General features: G+C 38.8%; 1 protein-coding gene across 2 annotated transcripts in view; it reads left to right on the top strand.

Moving 5' to 3' along the window:
* The window catches only part of LOC131052304 (uncharacterized), a 296561-nt gene that overhangs the window by 55042 nt on the left and 215105 nt on the right, over positions 1-26414 (top strand). For both annotated transcript variants that reach the window (XM_057986927.2, XM_057986928.2), the window contains exon 3: positions 3772-3853. In XM_057986927.2, coding sequence (XP_057842910.1) covers positions 3772-3853 — 82 coding nt within the window. The remainder of the gene's footprint in view (positions 1-3771; positions 3854-26414) is intronic.

The following is a 26414-nucleotide window of genomic DNA, read 5'->3' as shown; positions in this document are numbered from 1 at the left end:
GACTTAGACTTCCAATTAGAGATTACCCTTGGTCTTGAATTTGAACAACTTCCATTTTCATTGCCTGGAGCAATTGCACATTTGAAATCTCAAAACAAGGAATTTTCCTAGTCTAGACAGTGGATTGCACATTCAATTCCTTTCCGGGACCTAGAATTTTTGACTCAACTTACCTATTCTTGACTTTAGACTTAGTGAATTTCTTCACTCGATCTATCCAATTCTAAGGATAAGGTGTTGCACTCTAAGTCACTTCAAGGACGGATCAACACACTCCTTCCTGAATGAACCAAACATAAACCCTTCCTAAGAGGTAGGAGACAACTATTTCCAAGCTATGCAAACTAAGCTAAAACACCTAGGGTAACAAGCGGAAAATGGGGGTCCCCATTCGAAATGGGGCAATGTGTGAAAATGTCACAACAGGATCCTTATTCTACTTCTTACCTTTGCCACTTGAAACCTTTGGGTTAGGATCTTTTGCAAGAAGAGCCTGTGACCTTGGAGGCTTCAATGTGCCCATGTGTGCCAACTTTGTTTGTTCCCTTGTAAGATGAGCTGCAAAATCATCAAGAGAAGGCATTTTGTGTGCACTTCCTAAGGTATCTATAGTAGCATAAAATGTAGAAGCAAACACTAAATAATGAGGACCTAGCTTAGAGAGAATCAACTATTCATGCTCTTTAGTGACCCCACAATTAGATAACTGCAATCTAAGAGAGTCAAGGCTAGTGAAGAAGTCCTAAATATTGTCAAAATCTCTAGGATTAAGATTCATTAGCTCATTCTCCAACTTAAATTTCCTCATCTTATCTGGCTTACCAAAGAGACTCTCTAAAGTAGTCCAAATTTCATTAGGAGTTTTACAAGATACAACATGATATCTAAGATCACGACAAATGGACATAATGAGAGTACCAAGAGCTTCATCTCTTCTATCAAACCATTTCCTCTTTTTTGCAGCACTTGTGGGTTTTCTCAATTTCAATAACAAAATCTCCATTTCAAATCTCCACTCATGATAGTAATATGGAGTGAGAAGTACAACTTTTGGCAAATCCATGATAAAATTAAAGAACACAATAGTAGAACAACAAATTATTACCTACACTACAAGCAATTAATCCCTTCATATGTGTAATGGGCACCCTAGAATGCCCAAAAACTAAACCAACTGCTGATAGGAATTTAGTCAAACAGTTTGCATCCAACTCCTTATTTCTCTGTTTAATGTTTAAACCTCTTATGGCTTCGGAAATGAAATGTTTGTTTGTTTTTAAGTCTTTGCATAGATTTGAAATCACATAACATGAACTAGAAAGAAATTACAATAATATGCAACATGAAGATTGAACTACTGCTGAAATGATATTATTTCCATAATTAATAAAATCAAATACATAGCATATTTTTCAACTCACTAAATACTCCAGCATTTTTGACATAATATTCCAGCAATGACTTCCCATCTTGCTGCTACAGTAGCGTGAATAGTGCCGCGCTACAGTAGCGTGAATAGTGCTGCGCTACAGTGCTGCTACAGTATTAATTAGTCTTCAATCAATCCAATATCTTCATAAAATCATCCCTTTAGAATGGCATAAGCATTGGTCAAGAAGTGGAGAAGGTATGAGCAAAACACCAAATCTGCCTGTAGCTGGAGATGCACCCAATCTGCCTGTTAATGAAGTTGATAGCAATGGATTCCAAAGGCCAAACCCCAAGGGAATGACGTCAATTTCTTCTCATATTCAACATGCTGAATGAAGCCACAAAAGCTTCCTTTTATTCTTTTTCCAAGGGTCGACCCAACTCACTTGAGCAATGTGGGATAAAAGATGTGCAATATAAAACATATTAAAATATTCACTTATGTCTCCCTTGGGTGCCCCTTTGATTTGCACACATTCCCATAAAATAAATATTAAAGTAACACTTTAATATTTTACAATTAAATTAAATGTTACTTTAATAACACTTCAGGCATTAAAATATATTAGCAATCGGACTCCGAATGGCGTGAGTGATAGCTTGTCGGAAAGTTCTCGCCGAGGAGTATCGAATCCAATCACCAAAACTAGTCTCCGTTGTGTCCTGCTGACTTACTAAAAATAGTAAGTATGCTTGAAACTAAGTAAATCAACTCCGTTTTGGCCCAAACTGGAAATGACTTGGCCAAAACACTCCAGGATCCCCTTAAACCCTTCGTTAGCCCCCGGGACCATGTAGAGCTAGGCTAACGCGCATACACTTGGTCAACTGCTAAAGTGGGGACATTAAAATATGAAATAAATTGACACCTTTTTTGCAAATTTACAACAATGTATCCAAAAGTACCAATTTAGCTTCAAAATGAATTTCTGGAAACAAATCTGTAAAAAGTGCATGAACAAAACATTAGTGCTCTTGAATACCTTCTTGATGCCACTTGAACCATGAAAATCGGAGTTCAGTGCAGAAAGCTATGAGTTCGGAGGTGCAAAAACAAGATTTGACTTCAACGTGGAAAAATTGGCATCTTCAACAAATATTTTGAAACATACCTTTACCATTGTGAAGTTGAGAGAGCTAGCTTTACAACAATATCTCGTTTGCAAAAAAATACTTCCATATGAAAAAGTTACATCAATTTGAAAAAAAGGCCTATTTTAGGCACCTAGGGTAAAACTGGTCCCCTTGGGTTTGGAACTTGGTCACCTGCGTGGCCTCAATTTGCGTTGGAGCAAAATGTTTTTAGTGCTACCCACCTGGGTGGCGGTGGATCTAGGTAGAGGAACCTAGTAAAGAGCAAAGCAACAAGGTAAAGGGGTTAGTGGCAAGGTGCTTACGCGCCAATGTAAAGGTGCTAAGCACCTACCCCAATACGCAGGCCCCAACACACTGCAGACCAACCAAACATTGTCGCTGCGCCTACAAGGAAATCGGTGACGCCACAACACCCCCAAGACCAAAATAACTTCCACAAGAGAGAATGGAAAGAATAGCTTGCTTCAACAATGCAATATTGATTTAATATAATAATGGACACGAAAATGTACATGAGAGGCCTTGCTTATAAAGGCAAGGTGAGAAGAAGGATCAGGCAAGATGTTGACACGTCGTAATCCTATGCAATGAGACAACTGTAGTGTTGACTTAGGTAACTAAAAGTAGTTTTAAAGTCATTGTCATGAGATAAGATAAGATCATGTGACGACTAACTAATCTTCTAGAAGGACACCTAGGACCTAAGTAAACTTAAGTCATATGAACAAGTCCCCTTCTAGGAACTAACAAAAACACTAGGTACAAGAGCTTACTAGGTCCAAAACCTTATTCATACCAACACATTTATCATTTGATCTACTAATTAATTGCAGTTATTTTGATGATGGAATGTTTAAATAAAGCTCTAAAATTTATTATTATTGATTATAGTTAGTGTACAGTTTAGTTACACAGTTCAACATTTATTTTTGTTTTTCTATAATCATAAAATACAATCTTTTTTCTGCATATGTTTCCAAGATTCCCAATTGAGGACATTACAACCTCAAATCTTAACTATCACATCTCAAGTTGCTAGCTAGCTTGGGAGTATAATTAGTGAGAATGTAGAAATTGATTCAACAAGATGGTATACATTTGTTATTGTTAAAACTTTACACTTCCAAATAATTGATATGTTACTCGTGTTATATTATCTGAGGATCAAGTTTCTTTGTGTCATGTATCTTCTTAGCTGATATCAATGACTGATAATATATCTTACATTTCTTTCTAAATTCACAGAAAGTAACAAATAAGGTTGTTGCTACACAAAAGGCCATTTTAAGGGCTATCAAGCTTTTTCTTTTGGGTGTCATACTACAAGGTATTTTTCTTGACTATAGTGTTTAGTTTCTATTTTATACAAATATATATACCTTTCAAATATTTATTTTTGGTTTCTATTCTCTTTCTATATTGTTTGTTCCTTTCATTGTTTTCACTCCATTTTGTTCATTTTCATAAACAAAATTGAAAAATGAAAAAATTATACATTCATATCTGCATTTTAGCTGCAAAAATCTAATGTATTGTAAAAAAGTGCATGCAGTTAGAATGGTTTTAGATAGTTGAGGAGAAGTTTTGAACAAAGAGAAGCATATGAAGAATGTTATCATCATTCTCATCTCACAAGAATGATAATGTATTACCCATGAGTTTTCAAGAGGATAATATATAGTCACATACAATTGAAAGAAACCCCTTTTATGTTTTCAAGGGGATAATATAGTGCCATGAGTTCAAAGAGTTCTAAAAAAAGGTCAAACACCTCATAAGCCCAAGAGATGATTATCACAATCCTTTTCTTAGCAACTAATATGCTACTTTGTTTTATGTGTATTGTGTTTATCCATGGTCAAACATGTCGCTTGTGCTATTTTTTTGACGGTTAGAGGGTTTCAATCTTTCTTGATGATTTAAAAAAAAATCGTGGGTTCCTTACAATGAGCGCCTAGGGTTTTGGTGTGTTTTCTGATTGTTTTTGGTGTGGTGTTTTTTTGTTTGGCTCCACCTAGGGTTTTTGGCAAAAAGGAAGGGTTCTTTGTTGGCAAGTTTTTGAATGATTTTTTTCCAAAAATATCGTGGTGGGTTTTTTGCATGATTTTTTCCCAAAAATTGTGGTGGGATTTTTTCATGATTTTTTCCTAAAAATTGTGGAGGGTTTTTGCATGATTTTTTCCCAAAAATCGTGGTGGATTTTTTCATGATTTTGCTATTTCCAAAAATTGAAGGTTTTTGCCATTTTTTTTCAGAAAATTGTGTGTGATTTCAGCATCGCATAGAGGGTTTGACTATTTTTTCACAAAATCGTGATACTGTCTTACAATAGTTTTTTTTTTGACAATTTTGGACAAAATCGTAGGTTTCAGTTTCTTTTGTTATTTTTTTGTCAACAAAAATTGAAGTTTTTTTAGAAGCTAATCATGGTTTCCGTAACTCTAGATAACGGGAGGGACGTCTTCATTACCAACATCATGTTGGAAGGTACTTAGGGTTTCAACGATAAGAACTATAATACCTGGAAGCAGAGGGTGCTCACTATTTTTGTGTACCAGTGTCTTGATCAGATTGTTCTAGGTAACACTACTCGTCCCATAGCTATGGGTAAAGACCAAGGCCAAGACAAGTTTGATGAACGCAATTGGGAAGTAGTTATGTTACTTAAGTTATTTGTCATTGATGAGATGCTTCCATAAGTGCCATCAGGCAAAATTGCGAAAGAGATTTGGAGTCACCAAAAGGATTTGCATAAGACGTCAGATAAAATCAAAGCTTTCTTCCTTAAGAATTGTTAGTGTAGGTTTTTTGTTTCTTAGATAGGTTATTTATTTTCCTATAGTCCTAGGTTTTTCCTACACTTTAATTAAGCTTGCTTAGGTTAATAAAGCATGTTTACTTAAGACAAGTGGGTATTGAGGTGTCACCATGCTATGAGGAGGTGCATTTACTATGTTTAGACCATCATGGTGGTCTCTCCTCATTGGACAGTATTGCCACTTCCACCCCTCATTTGAGTCTATATAAACATGCTACCTTGCTTATATTTTCATATAGTTAGAGATAGTAATTTGATGCTATTTTGCCTTGGAGCACTTCACATCAGTTTTTCTCTCGGTATCACTGTTATGTTGTTTATTTTATTTGCATTTACACTTTATTTGATCTATCTCTTTCAATTCAATTTTGGGTTGTAATCTGTTTCTCAGATTTTAACATGGTATTAGAGCTTGTTTTGGAAGATTAGATCTTTGTAGTGATCTTATAAAACTCTGTTGTTTTTTCTCTTGTGTTGCGTACTAGGGCAGCCACGTAGCTAGGGACAATATGGCCTAACCTAGTGTTGACGTGTATTTTGTACACAATCATACACAGAATAAAATACCAATAGGCATCTTATCCTCTCTTGAGAAAATAGTCTCTAACTGCTGAAGATTCGCGTAAAGGATCAGTTAGGTAGACTCCAAGGTTCTTTTAGTAGGGTCTCTACGTGTGGACAAGCTTTTTAGTGGTATGATGTGATTTGCTGTTTCCTCCAAGGGGTCTTACGCATTCTAAAGCTCGAAGATTTTACTAAACTAAAAGGAACTTTCAAAAAAAAGCAAAAGATAGGGTTCAAAGAGGTCTAGTCTAGCCTAACCCTATGAATGACTTAGTATGGACGAGATTTGGCAAGACTCAACCAACTTCAATTTTGCCATAAGATAACAACTTAATTGAAATTAGTGCGATCTTCTAAGGTAATATAATGGTATTCAATGCATCAAAGATCAAGGACACTACTACGAAGGTACATATCCAAGACACAATGATAATTGAAGATTAAGGACTCCAAGTGTTCTCCAGTCGACCACACAAGGCGTTCCTACAATCAGCAAGAAGCTAGTGGTTTGGATTACGAATCCTACCAAATATCAAATCTCACACTTAGTCCTTCAAATTAACAAACTACTTCGATTGAGCACGATTCAAGTGTATCAAACAACCATGAAGATAACTCAAGAAATTTGCAACAAAACACCATAACTTCAATATTTTATTGATTTCCAAATCATCATATACAACAATTGCTTGAATTTCTCTCTTCAAGACTCAATCTTGCTACAAAATAAAATTGCTTCTAACTCTAATCTCTCTTACATCAACTATTGACTCTTACTCTATTGACTCTCTATTACACTATTAACTATTACCAAATGAAATGAAAAATGGGGGTATATATAGCATCCCCAGTTACAATGAAAGGTCCAGATTGAAAGTAAATCAATGGACAAGATCATGACACCTAAACCCTAATTAGGGTTTGTTACAAATGACCTCCTTTTTACTGAACAATATTAAATACATAGCCAAATATTAAATTTGGCACAAAAACCTAGGAGGTATCAACCAATGAGAAATAAGATGTCATGTCATCTGTAACAACCTTTCATCTAGAATCTTATTCCCTTTCCAATTCTCTTTCTTAGCATATGCAATGAATTTTGTCACGATTCCTTCGATTTCTGTGATTGGAATCTCGGGAAGATTCTTGATACTCTCTTCTAAGTGGATGATCTGATCGAATGCATCTAGAAGAGCTGCGTCCCAAGTAGGTTCAAGTTCCTTCGTTCTATCAATCAGGAGCATGGTGGCATACATCTGATCATACTGTTCATCTGTAACATCTGCGTCCTTGCGAAAGATGATCTTGATTCTATCCTCAAATTCTTGCATATCCACATCTGTCTCGACCTCGATCCTTCTGCCAAGAATGGTACGAAGTAGCTCAAATACTCTGTCCTGGATCGGATTGATCACCTCCTCAACTTGACCACATCTAACACTGATGTCCTCGAAGAGAACACTCTTTATATGGAGTAAGGTTGACCACTGAAATAAACTGTGAGAATCACCTTCGAAGATCCTCTCCTGCGCTAAAATTCTTCTGGATGTATGTCTTATTACTTTCAAGACAGGGATGATAACGTCCTTGGTATGGGCAAATGCAGCTACTGTTACCATCAATCTGTGGATTATCTCAAGAACTTGGATAGCCTGATGAATAATCTTCGTCATCCTTGTAACAAACTCTATGGCCACTGTATGAGATCTATCCATCCAACTACATGTACGTTGGACCAGGTTCCTGAATCTTTCTGCTTCATTGATCGATTGAAGGGGCAATGCCTGCACTGGTGATCTAACTGGATCCTGACGTCCCAAAGGTTCATTGATGTGACTGAAATATGTCCTCCATGCACCGACCTCTCTCTCAAGCTTTCTATTCTTTTCCACTTCTTCTCTAAGCTTGTCCTTCAATGCCTCAAATGTGTCGGTGGCATCATCTAAAGTCTGCTCTGCTGTGGATGGTCCTAACTCAAAAGTCTGTACATCATATTCCTCTGCTAGGATCTCACCCTCATATTTGTCTGCTGCCGGTGTAGCTATCTGCAGTTTTCTGGATCCAGTCTCATCTCGAATCATCTTGGACATCTTGGTAGCCTTCTTCTTTTCTGTTATTTCATGTGAGCGTCCAACAAGGCTCTCTAAATCAATTGCATTGTCCTCGTCCTCTACTACGATCACCTTAGTCAATCTTTCCTTCAACCAATCTGGGATATTCGATCTTGTCTCTTGAACTTGAATCTCTTTATGCACTATTTCTTCTTCTCTGGGAGGAGATGTCATTTCATTGTCTTCTTTGTCTTCATCCAACTCATAGTCTTGGAGAGATCCATCTGACGAAACATGCTGTGCCTGTCCTTCCTCCTGTCTGTCATTCTGTACCATAGACTCCATGGATTCTTCTACTTGAATTGTTCTATTCTCTGATCTAGAAGAAGTACCTGGTGTTTGATCTTTGTTGGCACCTTGCTTTTTCTTGGAAGACTCTTTCTTTTCTGATCTTTCCTTTCTCTTCGAACCTCTCGGATGGAGATTGCCCTCACTGGCACATCGAAGGCTACGTTCACCTGAATTCCTAGGATTAGGATTGCCTTCACTCACACTTGCTCCACCTTCGGCTGGTTTCTCTTCCAAAGTAAAAGACATAGCTATGCCTTGTTCTCTCAACTTCTGATGCTGAACGTCTACCCATCTGCGAGTACAAGACAAGACTGGTGCCATCAAAGCATCCAAATCCACGACCTCGGGCTCATTCCAATTCAAACTTATTGTTTTGCTTTCTCTATCATAGGAAGACTGGATGTGCCTGCCATTGTCCTGAGCTTGGTCGGCCACTCTGTAAATCCTGCATTTCCTGATGAAATCCAAAGGCAATCTAGAATGTATCTTTCGTTTCACTTCAAGATCATCTAGGAGGTTCATCATAAAATCCTCAATCTGATGCTCATGTCTAAATCTTCTACCGACCGTCTCCTCTAAATGTCCATGCGGATCAAAGCTATTTCTCCAAGCAAAAGATGAAAAAGAATACAAGGCTAACTCCTTCTCTGCGTCATCCATGGCTAAGACATTAGGACATACCTCAACTGAATCACCCAAATAATAGGTACCTGAACTCCATTCTGATGTCTGTGTCTGAATGCCTTCACATATGCTGCCAACTGCCTTGTTACCTCAAGTAACACAATTCTGTCTGTCGGATACCTCGGCAACATGTATGGAGGTAAAGGACATCCATGCACTCTAATGTAAGTGAATTTGGGAAACTAAATGAACCAAGCACCGTACCTCTTGATGAATTCCTGGGCATCCTGAGATAATCTGTTGTGAATCCCCCCTTGCAACGTCCTTGTGATGTTCATCGTGAAAGTATCATCAACTAACTTGTAGTTTTTCCCTGGCGGATGATGTAAGTAGGCATAGGATTCACAAGCTCTGACCTCGCCGGGTCCTCTTCCAATCACTCCTCTGTGAGGTAGTCCTGCGTACTCAACACTCCTGATCAAAGTATAGATGACGTATGAACTCATGTGGAAAGACTTAGTAGCCCTGAGTTTCCTCAACTGTACGTCTAAGCAATGGCTAATTATCCTAGCCCAATGTATCGTACCCTTTCCTTGAACAATCACCTGGATGAAGTAAAACATCCACTTCTCAAAATAGAAGGCATGAGGTGCTCCTGTAACTCGGTTGAGCATAGTAATCAAATCTCTGTATTCCTCTTGGAAATCAATCCGGTGCGGTGTGTTCGGTACCTTGCTTAGACGGGGACGACTCTTGAGTAGCCAGTTCTTGTTGATTATGCTTAGGCAAGCATCTGGATCATCATCGTACACTGATCTGGCTCCTTCAATGCTCTTATATATCATGTCCCTGTGCTTTGGAAGATGGAAAGCTTCACTTATAGCTTCCTCTGAAAGGTACGCCAAAGTGTTTCCCTCATTGGACACGATCGTTTTGGACTGTGGATTATAGTGTCGGGCACATTCGATCATCAACTCGTGGCACTGAATAGCTGGAGGAAAACCGGCCGCCTTAACGATGCCACTCTCTATTATTCTCCGGGCGACAGGTGATGGCTTGCCAATGTAAGGGACCTCTCGAAACTTCTTCGTGCTGAAGTTCCCCAAGTTGGTATCTCCATTGTTGCTCCACTTCCACACGATCTTGGTCTCCACTTCTTCGGTCCTCTGATCTTCTTTCATGAGAGCTGAGCGACTGGTGGATGCTCCCGCCTTCGGGGTCGCCATACCTACACAACATTTCATTATGAGAACTAGATTTTGCAATGAATAACATAGATTAGAGAGAGAATCTTTTTAGTAAACATCATGATAAGTCTCTAGAGTTATCAATTCCTAAAAAAAAACAACGATGATTGAGCTAAGAGATTCAAAATTCAAAACCTCAAAAATTAAAATATGACGATGAATAAATAAAGCAATAAAATCAAATCGCCATACCTCAATAGAGAGCTAACTCTAGAATGCAAAAAGACAAAATTCGCCTAGGCAAAACTGAGGTATAAATGGTCTTCAACGTTATCTCCTCAAGAAATCAACTTCGCCACCTTTGTCTTCAATGTGATCTTCAAATATCGCCTTTAACGTGGTCTTCAACTCTTAGCAAATTCGCTCAAATGAAGGTCTTTAAATATCGCACCACCCTTGATGTATTAGCGCCTCCTTGGATAATAGTTCGCACCTTCGGATTTGAATAGAAATTCGCACTCCACACTTGAAATATGCCTCGCACTTCCTTCTTTCTCCTCAAGATCGCATGTAGAAGGCTAAAAATGATTATGTGAAAGTGATTATTTTCACCCTCCATATATAGCGCTTGCATTGCATTCATCCCTCAAGGCTGACTTGGAAAATAAAACCATTTTTAAATGATTTTCAATAAAATAACAAGGCCGACTTCCAGTTATAGCGCTCCATTCGATTTTAATAATTAATTAATAATTAATTAAATGCCTTTCGTTTTTAAATTATCAATTTCGATTTTTAAATAAAGGCAAAATAATTAATAAATGATCAACGCCATATTAAATGCTAATTTAAATAGGATTTTCAATTTTATCGAACTTAGCATTTAAGGAAAATTTGAAATGTTTATTTGGCGCCAAAATTATGAAAATGAAAGGGACGTACCTCATCGCTCTGGTCCCTTGGAGAGGGACAGGAGCGATCCATCATTTTGTCATGTTTCTTGCAATTTTAACGTTCATCTCCTTCCTTTCCACGTTCAATATCGATCATTTTGATGGGTCTTTTGAATTTGATTGCCTTGCATGTGCGCATAAGTGCCTTTGGGTGTTCATCGCCCTGGTCCTTGTCCAAAGGACAGGAGCGATCTCCATGTTTTCACGTTCAATATGCATCTTTGATCCTCGATCTTTCATTGTGAAGCGAATATCATCTTTGCTCGTTTCTTCTACGCTTGTTCCATTTGTTTTCATGAAGTGTTTGGACATTTAGAGGGATCATCGCCCTTGTCCCTTGGAGAGGGACAGGAGCGATCCATGTCTTTCTCCATAATCTTGGCAATTTCTAACTTCAATCTTCGTTGTGATGTCCTCCAAACGCCGTCCTTTACCATGCCCATCCTTGCCTTGCCTCGACTTTGAAGGAATATGAGTGTTTTTGATGGGATCGCCTTGGTCCTTGTCCAAAGGACAGGAGCGATGTGAGCTTTTAGTATGTTTGACGATGTTTGGACGTTCAAGACTCTTGCATGTGATCTTCAAAGAACGCCTCGAACCATGTATGACCTTATGAAGTCTTGACTTAGCACGCATTTGAAACAAAATGGAGAGTCCAAGGCAAATCGCCCTAGTCCCTTGGAGAGGGACAGGAGCGATATGGTCCCTATGTTCATTTTGGTGATTATTTTACGTTCAAAATCCTCATGCATCACCTTCCTATCATACCATGGACCCTCTAAGACCTTGCAAAACTTTGACTTTACGTAAATCTTGCATGAAATGACCAATATATCCAACATCGCTCTGGTCCCTTCCTGAGGGACAGGAGCGAAGTTCATCATTATGTGCTTGTTCTTGTTTTTACCAACTTGCAATCATCTTCATTACGTGAAATGATGTCCTTTCGACCCTCTTGGTTGCTCGAAACTTGTTTGCCTTTTGAAATTTACGCCATTATAGAGATATCGCTCTGGTCCCTTCCCAAGGGACAGGAGCGATCTGGGTCTTAGAGTGTAAATCTCTTCATTGTGATGACCCTTAAGTGCTTGTGCTCGATGAAGATGTCTTGAAATGTTCTTGCTACCCTTCGTCTTGACTTAGATCGATTTCAAACTTGAGTGAAAAGCAACATAACCATTATATCGCCCTGGTCCCTTGGAGAGGGACAGGAGCGATCCATCTCTTGTGGCCTTCATTTCATTTTGTCAGGTTCCAAATTTATATTCAACGGACTCGTCATGCTCTACTCCATTCATCCATGCCTTGACATCGTCCGCAACTTGGCAAGAAAATTAATTATAACAAAAATCGCTCTGGTCCCTTCCTGAGGGACAGGAGCGAACTGGGCATTCTGGACCCTTGTGGACGTTTTAAAATCTTCAATTTGTATTCAATGAGTTCATCTCACGCTCTTCCTTGCCTTTGGACGTAAACTTGTCTTGATTTTTGCCTGGATTTTGCTCAATGAAGGACATCGCTCTGGTCCTTGGGAGAGGGACGGGAGCTATAAGGTACTTCGCCCTGGTCCCTTCCTGAGGGACAGGAGTGAACTTTGCATTCTGGACCATTCTCCTTCATTTTTGCATCTCAAATTATATTCATTTGGTAAAGCATCTCCCCTTGGACGTCCTCAAATCATCAAGTCAACGAAATCTCGCAAGGACAAGGCAAAATTTGATTTGTAGCTCCGGTCCTTCACTGAGGGACAGGAGCGATTTTCCTCCTGGAGGCGTTTCGGTGCTCATGACAATCTTCAATTTATATTCAATGGAAAGATCTCGCCGTTCTCCATCACTTCCAATTTGAAATTCGTCTTGACTCTGCAGGAATGGTGAGATATTTGGAAGAGAGCTCCCGTCCTTTACTGAGGGACAGGAGCGATTTTGCTCCTACAGGCCAAAATAACATGATTTTCCACATTTTATCACTTCACACGGCGAAAACAAATCATTTCCAATGCCTAGGATCAAAATAAAAAAAGTCAAAATTTGGTCAAAAATATTCAATCGGACAAAAATTCACATTTCTCTCTCAACACTTAGACAAATTTAAGCTCTGCATCAACATTCCAATTGAACATTAGACCATTCTGGCGAATTCATTGCATTCAAAATTTGCATCCTAGAAAAGGAAGCTCAAAAGCTCTCAAAAACGACTGGATTTTGGCCTGAAAAGACAAAAATAAAAACCCTAAGGCTTGACCCTAAATCCAGACAACTAACTGACTAACAAAATCCTAAAAACGAAAGCGAAAACGAACGAAAAACGAGCAAAAAGAGGGGGTCCCCATTTGCGATGGGGCGATGTGTGAAATGGTCACAACACCTAGGTTTTCAGATAAGAGTGGAATCAAACATTGAGTGAAAGGGAAAGAGAAAGGAAGCATCCTTACAACCATGGAAAACAAACTTGAGTAAAATCAAGTGTTTTAGTTGTTATGTGTTTGAGCATTATGCATCATAGTGTCTAGACTCTAGACAATAAGAACTAGGGAAAGCAACGACAAAAGAAGGTGAAAGTTTTTGTAAAAACTCAAATGGACTAGTTTGTTGCCAAGTTTTAGAGGAAGTTCTCAACAATTTCTTGTTTTTCGAGCAATGCTTGGTATGTCAACAGTGGAGCTTCTAGGCATATGACATTAGCTGAGGAATACTTTAGCATTTCTAGGAAACATAATTCTAGAGTTTAGATTGAACTGGTGATGATGCCAAGTATTCAATAAAAGGAATTGGTACTATTCCTTTTCAACTTTAGTCAGGTGTCTATTTGGAGGTTGATGAATTTTTGTTTGCTTCTAGTCTTAGGAAGAATTTGATTTCAATTTTGGTAATGAAGGAAAGAGGCATTGTAGTTAAATTCAAGGATTAGTAAGCTCTTGTTAGGCTTAAGTGATCTAGCCAAATTACAACACAGGCAATAGGGGTTAGAGAAGAATATCTTTATTGGTTACAAGGTGAATTGCTTCTAAACTTCTAGCAACATTGGTAAGTAACACTAATGATTAGCAACTTGAAGGAAGCTATAGAACAAGAAGTTTGGTAGGATGCCATGGTGGAGTACACCTTTATCACAACAATTGATGAATGGGACATTGTGTCAAGACTGGAAGGGAAGTCAGTTGTGCATTCCATGTGGCTCTATAAGATCAAGCGTGTTGTAGATGGCAACATTAAAAAGTACAAAGTGAGGTTTGTGGTGAGAGGGTTCTTGCAAAAGGAGGGAGTGGACTAGGTGGAGGGTTTTGTTCTAGTCATTAAATACACTTCCGTTAGAACAACTTTGTCTTTAGTTTCAATCATGGGTTGGAAAGTACATCAGATGGATGTTAAGACAACTTTTCTTAATGATCTCATCAAAGAAGTGTATATAGAGAAACCTCAAGGCTTTGAGGTAAATGAGAAGGAATCCCATGTTTGTAGCTTAGGAAAGCCTTGTATGGACTCAAATAGGCACCCAGGGCATGATATTCGAGGACAAACAATTATTTGCTAAGTATGGACTTCAACAAAAGTGAAGCGGATTCTAATTTTGATTACATAGTTGTGATCAATCTACTTATTTTGATCTTATAAGTAGATGATTTATTCATTGTAGATGTAGAGCAGGTCATTGTAGGTTGCAAATAGATTTATTTGTTAAGTTTGAGATGGATGTCGGCTTGATGTATTACTTTTTGCCTAGGTTGCCAGTTCGGGTTTGAAGAACCGGTACGGCAAAATTTTGAAAAGGGGTTTGGGTTCGTTAGTACAAAAACATGTAATTTATATATATATGCAGCCTATAAGCATGAATTAAGATTAGCATGTCACATAGCATCATATAAACAACAAAACCAACATAAACTTGTAATCATAGCATCATGATCATACCATAACAACATCATATACATCAAGTTTAATATCAAAATGATAAAATATTCAAGTATCATTGTTTCAACTTTCAACAATTTAAAGTTTGACCATCAAATGGATTCTCTAATTCGTCATCTTCATTCTCCTCCTCCTCACCATTGACATTGACATTAGATGAATCAATGCCAATGCCAATGACACTTGCACTTGCACTTTAAGTTTGCTCGCTATCTGAGTCATCAAATGCAACAAGCTGAGAAGTGAATTTATCCAAATCAGTATGTTTTGGCTCCATATCCCACATCTTCGTTTCCCCTTGCTTGTAGTCATGTTGCTTGTGTGAAATGAGCCAAGTTAATGTTTTAAAACTCACTTTTAGGGTCATTTTAATTTTTTATGTGGTGCAATTCAAAAAAAATTAAATTTTGCAAAAAAAAAATCCATTTTTTTGCTGTCAGACCCTTGGGTTTGACTTGGGTCCTCTTGGGTTTGACTGGGGTCCTCTTGGGTTTGACTTGGGTCCTCTTGGGTTTGACTTGGGTCCTCTTGGGTTCGCCCTGGTTCAAACCAGGCCTGTGAACTACGAACCTTGTTCGAACCACAGGCGAACTGGACTCGAACCCCGAACCAGGACTGTGCCGGACCAGTACCAGGGGTCTAGGGGGCCGAACCCGGTAACTCAGCTTTTTGGGGTTAGAGGTTTGGTAGAGACTAGGAAAGATTTTCCTTAGGCAGGGTAAGTATGTAGTTGAGATCCTGAAGCAATTTCAAATGGAGGATTGCAAACCTTAGCAAAATTGTAACACAAACGAGCAACTAGTCAACAACAAAACTGCATCAAATGACCTTGGAATGCTTGCAACTTAATATAATGATAGGAATTGATTTTTGCATCAAATATGACTCTTATGACAATCATTACAACATCATGGAACAACAACAAACCTTATAGTAAATTGGCAACACAAACAACAATTCTGACTTGCAAACACACGTAAAACCAAACTAGCTGAATTGCATCACTGCTTGAAGCTCTATTGTAACCTTTGAATGAAATCACCCTCATGTATCAAAGGGATTTTGTCATCTAATACTTGCAACCAATGGGTTTTCGTTCACTAATTGCAATCTCCTATGGGTTTTCATCTACATAAGTAACTTGAACACAGAGTGCTCCAACAGATAAATTGACATAAGATGAGAGGATTTCCCAATGGAAATGATAATATTTTATGTGTTGCAATCCAAATTTGGGCACCAAAAATCCCATTCCTTATTTCAAAGGGGTAAAAATTAAAATAATTCTTCAAAATTGTCGGCGTAATCCTAAATGGGCACCTAGGTCCAACATTTAAAAATTGCAAGCTACATAACAAGTTCAGCCCTAATGCCTTCAAGAAAGAAATCATCTAATTTGAATTGAGCAATTTATCCAAGAAATTAAATTAGTTAAAAAAGAGATTTGACATCAAAATTTGAATGAAAGATACATGTTAGTTTCCATGCAACTATGAGTTATATCAATTGTGGAGGTTTCTTTGTATGTTTTTTTAAGTATTGAAAAATAGGTTATGAGGTGTAATTATCTATGCATGCTTCCATTTTTCATTTTTCACTTTGGCAGTTTGAATTTCAATGATTTGTGTGATTAATTCAATGTTTGCAAAGCATTAAGTAATTAGTCATCATGATTGTAAATTTTAACACTTTTGGTCCTTAAAAGCTCAATAACTCAATAGATGTGGGAACATTTCCCTCACAATGTCTTCAGGATACCACCATATCTTTCTTGGTTATTGACGCTGGAAATCGACTCACCAAGTGTCTTGTATTCCCCTTATTTTCAATGTGTTTGTGTAGTTTAAATTGATCTTAGCTTTATGTTTATTTGCACTAACCGATGCCTACTTTAGATGAACACCATAAGTGTGATAATCATTGTAGGGTTCACTTTCAATCAAAAAACTATAAAAACTTCTTTCCTTGAGCTGAAATGTAGAACTGGTTGTGCCTTAGCTTGAGAAACAAAATGATAGATTGTGTTTTATGTTTGTTTGCATTACATACTTAAAGACATATTTTGAGTTTTTAATTTTATTTATTGTTATTGGTGGGTGTTGATGTTTTTTTTTGCACAAAACACTTCAGAATAAAGTACCAAGGTAATTTACCCTCTCTTGAACAAAATCACCTCAGATGCTAAGAATGAGATCAACTAAAATGATTCCAAGGTTTCTACATGTCAGGTCTTGACGAGTGGGTAAGTTCAGTGGTTGATGTGAATTGCTGTGTTTCACTTTGGGGACTTACGCAAATGTTTGGATTATCATGAATGATGCGGAATAGGTGTGCTGACAACTTAAGATTTATCAATAAGGCTCTGGATTTACTTCTTACAAAAAAAGGGGGAAAAAGAATAGGGTTCAGGAAATCTATTCTAAAACTAGGAATGTAGGAAATGATGAATGGATCTAGTGGAATCAAACCAGGCAAGGTCTCACAATCAGGTATTGACACAAGCTTAGTGCAATCATCTAAGGTATACTTAATGATTTTCAGACTATCACCATCAAACGAAGACACCATCCAAGTTGATGCTTGTCAACGGATGCATAATAGTTGAAGTTATACTTACTCAAACTCCAGTTGACCACACAAGGCGCACTTACCAACGGCAAGAGGCTAGTGGTATGGATTAAGGATTCCGCACAAATGAATTCAACAAATCTTTCACTCAATCTAACATACATGAAAATAAATTCTAATCTAACTTGGAGGAATTGAGAACCATGAATGCAAATGCAACACTTGAAGAGCAAAATCACCAACAATTGAACAATGATTAGGATTCAAATAGCTGTAGCATATACCAACAATTCTACAAAAACTCTCTCTTACAAATGAGAGACAAAGGGGCATATATAGAGTCTCTTACAAAATGGATGGCCCATATTGATCTAAGATCAACGGCTGAGATCATGCCAACAAAACCCTAGAATTGCCCTAATTAGGGTTACATCAAAAATGGCGCCACCAACATATGGCCCAATGAAAAGATACCTAGTCATCATATAGGGAATCTTCTAGAAGATTCCTCCCTGCATCTCTCTCTCTCTCCTAGCATACTCCAAGAATCTAGCCAATACTGAATCTAACTCCATGGAAATGCTAGGCAAGGTATCCTGCTGTAAATCGATCACATCTAATGAATCCGAGCAAGCATTCAAAGTGTTCTCCCATTCAGGCATGAGCTTCTACGAATTATGAACATGAATCAACAAAGAGACCAAGTCATCTATTTGACTCTTGTTCAAAGAGTCCAACTGGCAAAAATACATAAATTTCATCTTGCCTCTTAATTCGGCTAAGTGTAAACCACTAGCATCACTAACATCAACACCCAATAATTCCTCAATCGAGGCAAGGATTTTCATCTGAATGTCCTGAATTAATCCTTCTATCTCCATACAACTCGATTGGGCGTTCTCATAAGCTGATTTCTTCAAAGCTAGTGCACAATACCAGCCATGGAAATTATATGTCTCCACTGTGCACAATGTTCTTGCTAACCAAGGTGGAATTAGGAACCTTCTTCAATGCCAGGAGGCGTGGAATAGTCTTCTCTTGGATAGGCCGGAATTCTTCCCAAACTCCCTCCAAATACTGGATTCTGAAATGCAAGTGTTGTTGTCTTATCATATGCTTGGACAAACTGAGTAAGGAAATCATCTGCCTGTTTTCTTGTGCTTTCAATCCATTTTTCCACCTCTGAGTGTGTACCTCTCACTACCTCGCAGTGTGAATGTATTCCATGGTCAACTGCAATAGGGGAAATAAGGGTGGGATCTCCACATCTTGTCCCTGCAATATACTCTCTGAGTCTAATATTTTCTTCTTTGTACCTTTCATTCTCCGCAATCGCTGTGTCTAACTTTGCATTGATTGCTTGGAGGTTGTCAGCAATCTCCTGGAATTCCTGCCCTGCGGATGGATGACCAAGGGCGACTGAAGTGATCTGGAAATCCATGGGAGTAGCGGTGTCTGCTGTCACGCCGGCTCTAGGAATAGCAATTTGCGCAATCCGCATTCCTGTCTCATCTCTAGCTATGTGCGACAAAATCTCCGCTCTCTTGGGCTCCTTCTTAGCACTCCTAGCTAGGTAGTCATCAATATCATCAATAGGCTGTACCTCTATCATTTGTTTACTTTTCTCCATGCTTCTCCTCAGCCATTCAAGAATAGCTGCCATTTCCATACCATCATCAAGACATACTTCTCGATCCAGTCCTTTCAATGCCGAGATAACGTCCTCATTATCATCAGGATTATCCTTAGTCCAATCATATACTTCATTTCCCAAGCTAACTTCCAAAAGGACAGTAGGGGATTCCGGCTGATCATTATTCTCATCAGGAGGTGCAGATGTTGCTGTGGCATGGAACTCCTGAATATTCTCTGGTAGTATCACTGTGTTGGAACACTGCTGAGTCTCCTTATTCTGTTCTATTACTTCAATCACTTCGATTGATGAGACACTGGGAGGGGTTGAAGGAATGATAAGTGGAGGAATGATAGTCTTCTGTTTCTTCTTCACATCCTCAATCTTCTTCCCTCTAGCCTTGACTTCTTCAGGTATGTTCTTCCTTCTCTTGGGAGCTTGACTCTCTTCATCTGCATGAATCCTAACATCACTAACAGTCCTATGATCATCCTCGGAAGTAGACTCTTCCGACTTCATCCTTTCATAAGTGAAGGGAGCACCCATGTCAACTAATTTATTCATCTGCATATCTACCCATGTGCGGGAGAAATTCAAGACTTCTCTCATCAATACATTCAGGTTAGTGGAAAATCCGATCCCTGTCTGGATAAAAATCCGGACAAAAATCCTTACAAAAATGCTCAGGGGAAAATCGATCCTTGTCTGGATAAAAATCAGGACAAAAGTCCTCACTTAGTTGTCACAAAAATCCTGGTGGAAAATCGACCCAGGCATGGAATTATCCTTGCACTCCAGTCCGCACTCCTGGTGGAAAATTAATGGCAGTCTGGATAAATTCTGACACTTAGCCAAATTTTATCATTTCCAGGGGAAAATCGCTCTAGGTGTGGACAAACAGTGGGGGAAATTAGTGGCCAGTATGGATTCCAGGGGAAACCCATGTGTAGTATGGATTTTGAGTGGGGGAATGGGTTGGGTAGTCTGGAATGTGAGGGGAAAATCACCTCTAGCATGGATTTTGACCCTTTAACCCTTGGAATATGAATTTCCCTTAGGATTTTATCATTTTAACCACTCAAAATCACTCAGCGACTTTAAATTTGACTGGACTTATACTAATTTTCCAAAAATATGAGCGAAATGCTAGGAAAATATTGGAATAAAGTGCGAAACCAACTTAAATATTACCTTAAGAGCGAGAAAACGACTCCAAAAGGTCTGTGAATACCTTGGCACTTTAAAATCACTGATGTGCGTGTTTAAAAACACGTTAACGTTCAATAGGTCTAACACTTAGCAAAACTTAGGATCATTAAAAATATCATCTTTTGCAACTTGATCCTAACACTTCAAAAAAACCCTAGACGGCACTAGGCATGATCAAAACTCCGAGACTCGGGCACGGGAAACGCAAAATTGCCCACTAAGTAGCTAAAACCCTAACCTAACAACACAGGAAGCTGGAAAAGAGGGGGTCCCCGTTAGCAATGGGGCGATGTGTGAAAAGGTCACAACAATGGGCCATCCTAAAAAATATTGTACATATTATAAATAGCAAGTACATAATTTTTAGATTATGTTAGTTTTTGTTAAAGGGAACTACCCCTTCTAATTTAAAGTGTTGTTCTACCTGAAACAAAAAAGTTTCGAAGTAATTGCATGATTATTATTAAAAGAATGAAATGTACATATGGCAATTACAAGCACGATGTTTCCTTATGTAATTGACCTAATATTACATGTAAAATACATTACTGACCATTAAATAAGATATAATAATATTATTCTAATACCCTCCCTTAATGTCCAATTTGTCAACTACACCAAATTGCCCCCTAAATTTTACAAACTTTTCTAGGCTCAGAGACTTGGTGAGGATGTCTGTAGTCTGATCCTCAGTTGGAAGATATTGCAATTGAACTGATCTGTCTTCAACAAGCTATCTGATGAAATGACAATGAAGTTCAAAATGCTTGGTTCTTTCATGGAAGACTGGACATTTGGCCTGTTTGAGCTCCCCTTGATTGTCATAGTAGAGGGGTGAAGAACTTGCTTGAGACATTTGCATGTCCGAAAGAATTCTTCGAAGCCAAACTGCCTCACAAGCTGCTTTAACAATTCCTTGATATTCTGCTTCGGTCAAGGAAAGAGCTACCACTTGCTGCTTCTTGTTGGTTCATGTGAAGCTGAAAGTTAGTTTTGTTGTTCATTTTCTGCCTATTCCCAGCTGGGCGATATTTCTTGGCAGCCATTGGAGCAAGTTTTTGAGAGTAATTTTCAGATTTGGGAGGTGGCGCCACTTCTCCAAGTGGGGCAATTTTATTTGGGAGATCATTCTTCCCCATTTTTGGTGCATTTCCTTCATAGTTGTGGGCTGCCATTGTTGCTCCTTGCTGTTATAATTTTCAGACCTGAGTTTCTCCATTGCTGAAGATTATTTGGACTCCATTGTTGGCTGGGAACACATTTTCAGAATTATTCTTCATTGCCCAGCTCCTCCACAATAAGGCAATTTTGCTTGGAGGTGATTTGGTGAAGTTTTTGGAGCATTTTCAGATCTTATAGTCGCTGTTGCAGGTCTAAGACACCATTACTATGTGTTGTCCTCAGAAAATTCTTCATTTCCAGCCACTTGCCAACTTGGGAAATTTCACTTTTGCATCATCCTTATAAGTTTTTTGGGCATTTGGTGGAGATTCCATTGCTGATCTAAGTCTGAAACTTCACTTTCAGATTTGTCTTCAGACCTAGATATTCATTTCCAGCCCTTTGTTTGTGCCCAAATTTGACAAACTTCACTTTGGGAAGGTGAAATCCATCAAATACATGTGTTTCCTATGAGTGCGACAAGTTTAAATGACTGATTTATTGAAGTTGCAGGTTATCTTCAGACATTGAGTAGCCATTGTTGGACCTTTGAAGGGCGTCTTCAGACTTTAAGAACTGAAAATCAGACTTTTCCACACCTGTTGGTTGAAAATTTTGTACACTTGGGGAAATATACAAAATTGTGGTTTCAACTACAGCACACGAGTAAAAACTCTCCTAATTAAGGGAAGGCTCCCCCTATCTAACTACAACTTGGAAATTAAAATTGGATGGGACAGCAATCTTTCTTCTTTTTTTTTTTTTTTTTTCAAGAAAGACAATATCCTTTTTCTCTTCACAGAAAAGGATAGCGATTGAATAACAGCAGTAACCACTTTCAAGTAAAATGAGAGAAAGGAAGTGAAGTTTCCTGAAAGCTCAAAGACTCCCGTCACTTCCTTCGGGACGGGACAGCAATATCAAGCTCAAAGACTTGACTATTGGAAGTCCTATCTACCCTTTGCTATACTAAATTTTACAACGAATAAAAGATAACAGCTCAAAGACTGAAATAATCTATTCTTTTAACACAAAGACAAGAATTAATGCAAGCTCAAAGACTTGCTGCTATTTCTTATCAAACAGTAATTTTCCTCAAGAATAGACGCAAGCTCAAAGACTTGCTGCTCCTTCTAGAGATTTTCCTATTTTAATTAATCTTCTCTACTTGCAGCTCAAAGACTTCAAATCAGATTGGACTAAGCTCCTTTAGAAACGCTTGGCATAGAAGAAATAAAAGATTCAAACTCAAACATGTAGCTCAAAGACTCAAAACTTGAGTAGTCCTTCTTTATTATTTCTTCAAAAACTTTCAATCCACATACATAAGCTCAAAGACTTCTTGCTGTAAATTTGGCAGAGTTTTTGCTTGCTTTCCCAAAAGATATATTTACAATGGACTTCTCAAGTATTTATAGAAGAGGAGCCTTGAGAAAAAGGTGGGAGGATCATAACTAACTTGAGAGATTCTCTCAACCACCAAGACTCCTTCAATAAATAACTGAGACTTCATTAATTAACTAAGAGTCACTCTAACTAACTAAGACTTATTCCAACTACAGTCCTAATCGGACATAACTTGTAGTTGCCTTACATGTAATTACAAAAGTACAAGTAATGTGTAACTTGTATTTTACAAAAATTACTTTTACATGTAACTTGTCAAAATGAAATTACAACTAAAGATTACGAAAGAGAGAAAATTCAACTAAGTGTTGAAAAACACTTAGGTTGCCTTTTGTGAAGACATGAATCCTTGAAATTTCCGGATGCTCGCTTGTAGTTCCTCGGGATTCGGTTCATGAGTGTTCTTAGCAACTACCATAGTCTTCACAATAGTGTCGTGACAGCGGAGGAGCGCGGAATTGTCTCTATCCAGGATGGACTGGATCTCATGCAAAAAGGCTTGATGTTTCATCAATGCTTGAATTGAAACTGCCGAGAATTGTTCACTCCTCCATTCACCATGAATCCTCATCTGTAAGTCCGCAAGAACTTCTTCTTCTGGAATTAGCTCTCCATCCTGACTTACTATATTGCAAGAGGCCCTTTCACAATGTGAGACAATACCTTGATAAACTTCATTCCGGAATCTCCTTGCATCACTGATTTCTTCGATGAGGGACTTAAGAACAAGGGTTTTGTTTTCCATGAGTTCCTCATATTCCAAGTACATGACCCTGGAAGAGATGATGGTGTGCTCCTGCAAAATACTCAGCTGTTGTTGGGGCATGGTACGCCAGATTGCCAGACTTTTCTCAACACTTTCCAGATTCTTTTTGAAAGTGTTAGAAGTCTGATCCAATTTCTCCTCAATGGTTTTCAGCTTAGACATTATTTGAAAAATGTCTTTTATTACTTGCACGCATTGATCATGAAGGTGATCAATCCAGGAATCCAGTGCTTGTACTTTTTGAGCAGCCCTTTTTACTCCACGAATCGATTCTTGGGAACCGGAAGAACCTATGGAGTTACTCCCTTCAGCAGCAGGTTTTGTGATTTTGTTGATGGCTGCCATGAGCTGTCGGTTTTCTTCTTCTAGCTTGTCTTTCTTTGCAAGAAGATCGTCACACCTTTGCACTAGTGAAGCAACAGAAAACTGAGCATCATGTTTAATGACTTCATGTGTTTGCTTGCCCAATTCTACCCTTGTAACCTTATAATCAGCAGCTGACATTTCATCAAGTGGTTTATCTGCAATAGGTTCCACAATTTCAGCTACTTTCGTCTTGTTGCTATCAACAGTTACCCTGGAAATAGTCTTCGCCTTCTTAGCAACTTTGGATCTGGACTGTTTGAGTTGGTGGTAGTCGAAGGCATCAGGTGAGATCTCTTGCTTCTTTCTTTTCGGGGTGAAAGAACTAAGCCATGGAGGCAAAGTCATCAACTCACTTCCTGTAACAGCTGTAGGCAAAGGAGAAGCAGTTTCTGTTTGAATCACTGTGGTCACCCTGGGAGGAATATCTGTTTGAATAGCGACTATGTTTTGCTCAGTTACCTACGGACATGAAGATTGCCTCATGAATTCTTCAAAACCAGAAGTGGAAGTATCAATTTCTGATAACTGAATGCAAGTGGGATTATCTTCAGGAACTTCCAACACACTTTCTCGTTGTTGCTCAGGAGAAGGCCCGTATGCTGAAATGGGAACTGCATTCTGGGGAGACTCATCAATGAGCAAATCAGGGGGAGAAAGAGGCGTCTCAATAGAAACTGGAGGAATGACCTCATGAGGCGTGTCTGAAACTGGAGACTTAGGCGCATCATCAGATTGCTGCCCCTCTTCTGGATTATCCAGATCGATCACCCGAACATGGAACCGTGATTTCTCCTTCCCACGAGTAGTTGTCTCCTCAGGAGGAAGCACTACTGCACGACTAACTCGTAACTTGATCCTTGTACTTGAAGATGAAGCACCCTCCTTATTATCAATCTGAATCTCAGACTTTCGTCCAAGAGGCCCTGTAGAATCATCTTCTTTACCAACCTTGATTTTGATAAGTCTAACAGCATTGCTTTTCAACCATGCGTTAGTGTTGGCCAAGATAGGCTGAAATCTGTCAAGAATGGAGACGCACTCTTTATGTGACCATTGGATCAAAGGAAGTGGAGCTTCCTCAACCCTCCGTGAAGTGTATTCAGGATCAAGTATACGCCCATCATCAATCATCCCTTGTGGGATATCTGCCAAGTTCAAGTCAACAATTTGCTCAACAGTGAGCCTGCAGTAATCCATCTTGAGGACTTCAGCTTCTGTGCGGAGATCTGCCCAGATGTCTTCAATGCGATGAACATGTACAAAGGATTTTTTGATCTTTTCCTTCATACCTCTATAATCAAAATCAGCTCTAGGTTTGAACCTCTTAAGCTTGATTTCCTGCAATTCAACCTCCATGGCCTTAGCCTTCACAGATGTGACAAGGGAGTATCGACCAATTTTCAACGGATTTGTGCTGGAGATCCCCATTCCAACCTTGTGTCTAGCAGACTGAAGAGTATGAACAGCCATAATCTGTCTACCCAATTCCATAAGAATTATCCTATCGGTCGGGTATCTTGGTAGCATGTATGGTTGTCCATCATAGCACCCAATCCTCATGTAGGTGAAGGTGGGAAATTGCAGGAATAAGCACCCATACTCAGATACCTTGACCCATGCCTCATCTGATACTCGCTTATTTCTGAGATCCATGTCAAACTGACACATAAAATATCCAAAGAATGCGTCTTGGACTCTTCTAAAATGTAGTCTGCTAGGTTTCAAAGGCAGCTGGTCATAATATTCCCAAACTGGTATGAGAGAGCGATCACCCTTGGTAGAAAGACCTGGAAAGTGTCTAAGTGATGCTGCTAAATATACCAAATAAGAATTCATAAAGAAGGTCATAGTGGTAGGAACCGCTGCAAGTTGTTCGCACAAAGCATCGCTGATGATTTCACCCCATGAAATGTGATGCGACTGCCGTATGAACATGATGAATTGATACATCCATGGCTCAAAGACATTAGAGTGCTCAAGGCCTAACATTCTGCTGAGAAGAGTGATGGTGTCTCCTATCTCCCACTTGAAATCACAACGGTACAACTTTGCCCATCTTGAGAAGGAAGGACGTGGCTCATGAATCCACCTATTGATGTGGCGCTTGCAATCTTTTTCTCTTTTCACATAATACTCTGCTGCACTTTCTTTGGTGATTTCCATGTAAACAGGTGCAGGAGGTATTTTGAAGACCTTCTCAATTGTATCCGCATCAAGACGAATTATGGCTTCACCATCATCATTTTTTATGACTCTTGACTCTTTGTCAAAATGATGGGCGCATGCAAGAACAAATTCAGGTTCTAGGGCAGCCAC

The sequence above is a fragment of the Cryptomeria japonica genome, chromosome 2 (genome assembly GCF_030272615.1).
Source record: "Cryptomeria japonica chromosome 2, Sugi_1.0, whole genome shotgun sequence".
Classification (NCBI taxonomy): Eukaryota; Viridiplantae; Streptophyta; class Pinopsida; order Cupressales; family Cupressaceae; genus Cryptomeria; species Cryptomeria japonica.
Note: the sequence above shows the minus strand (reverse complement) of the source record. Positions and strands in the feature narration are given on the sequence as shown.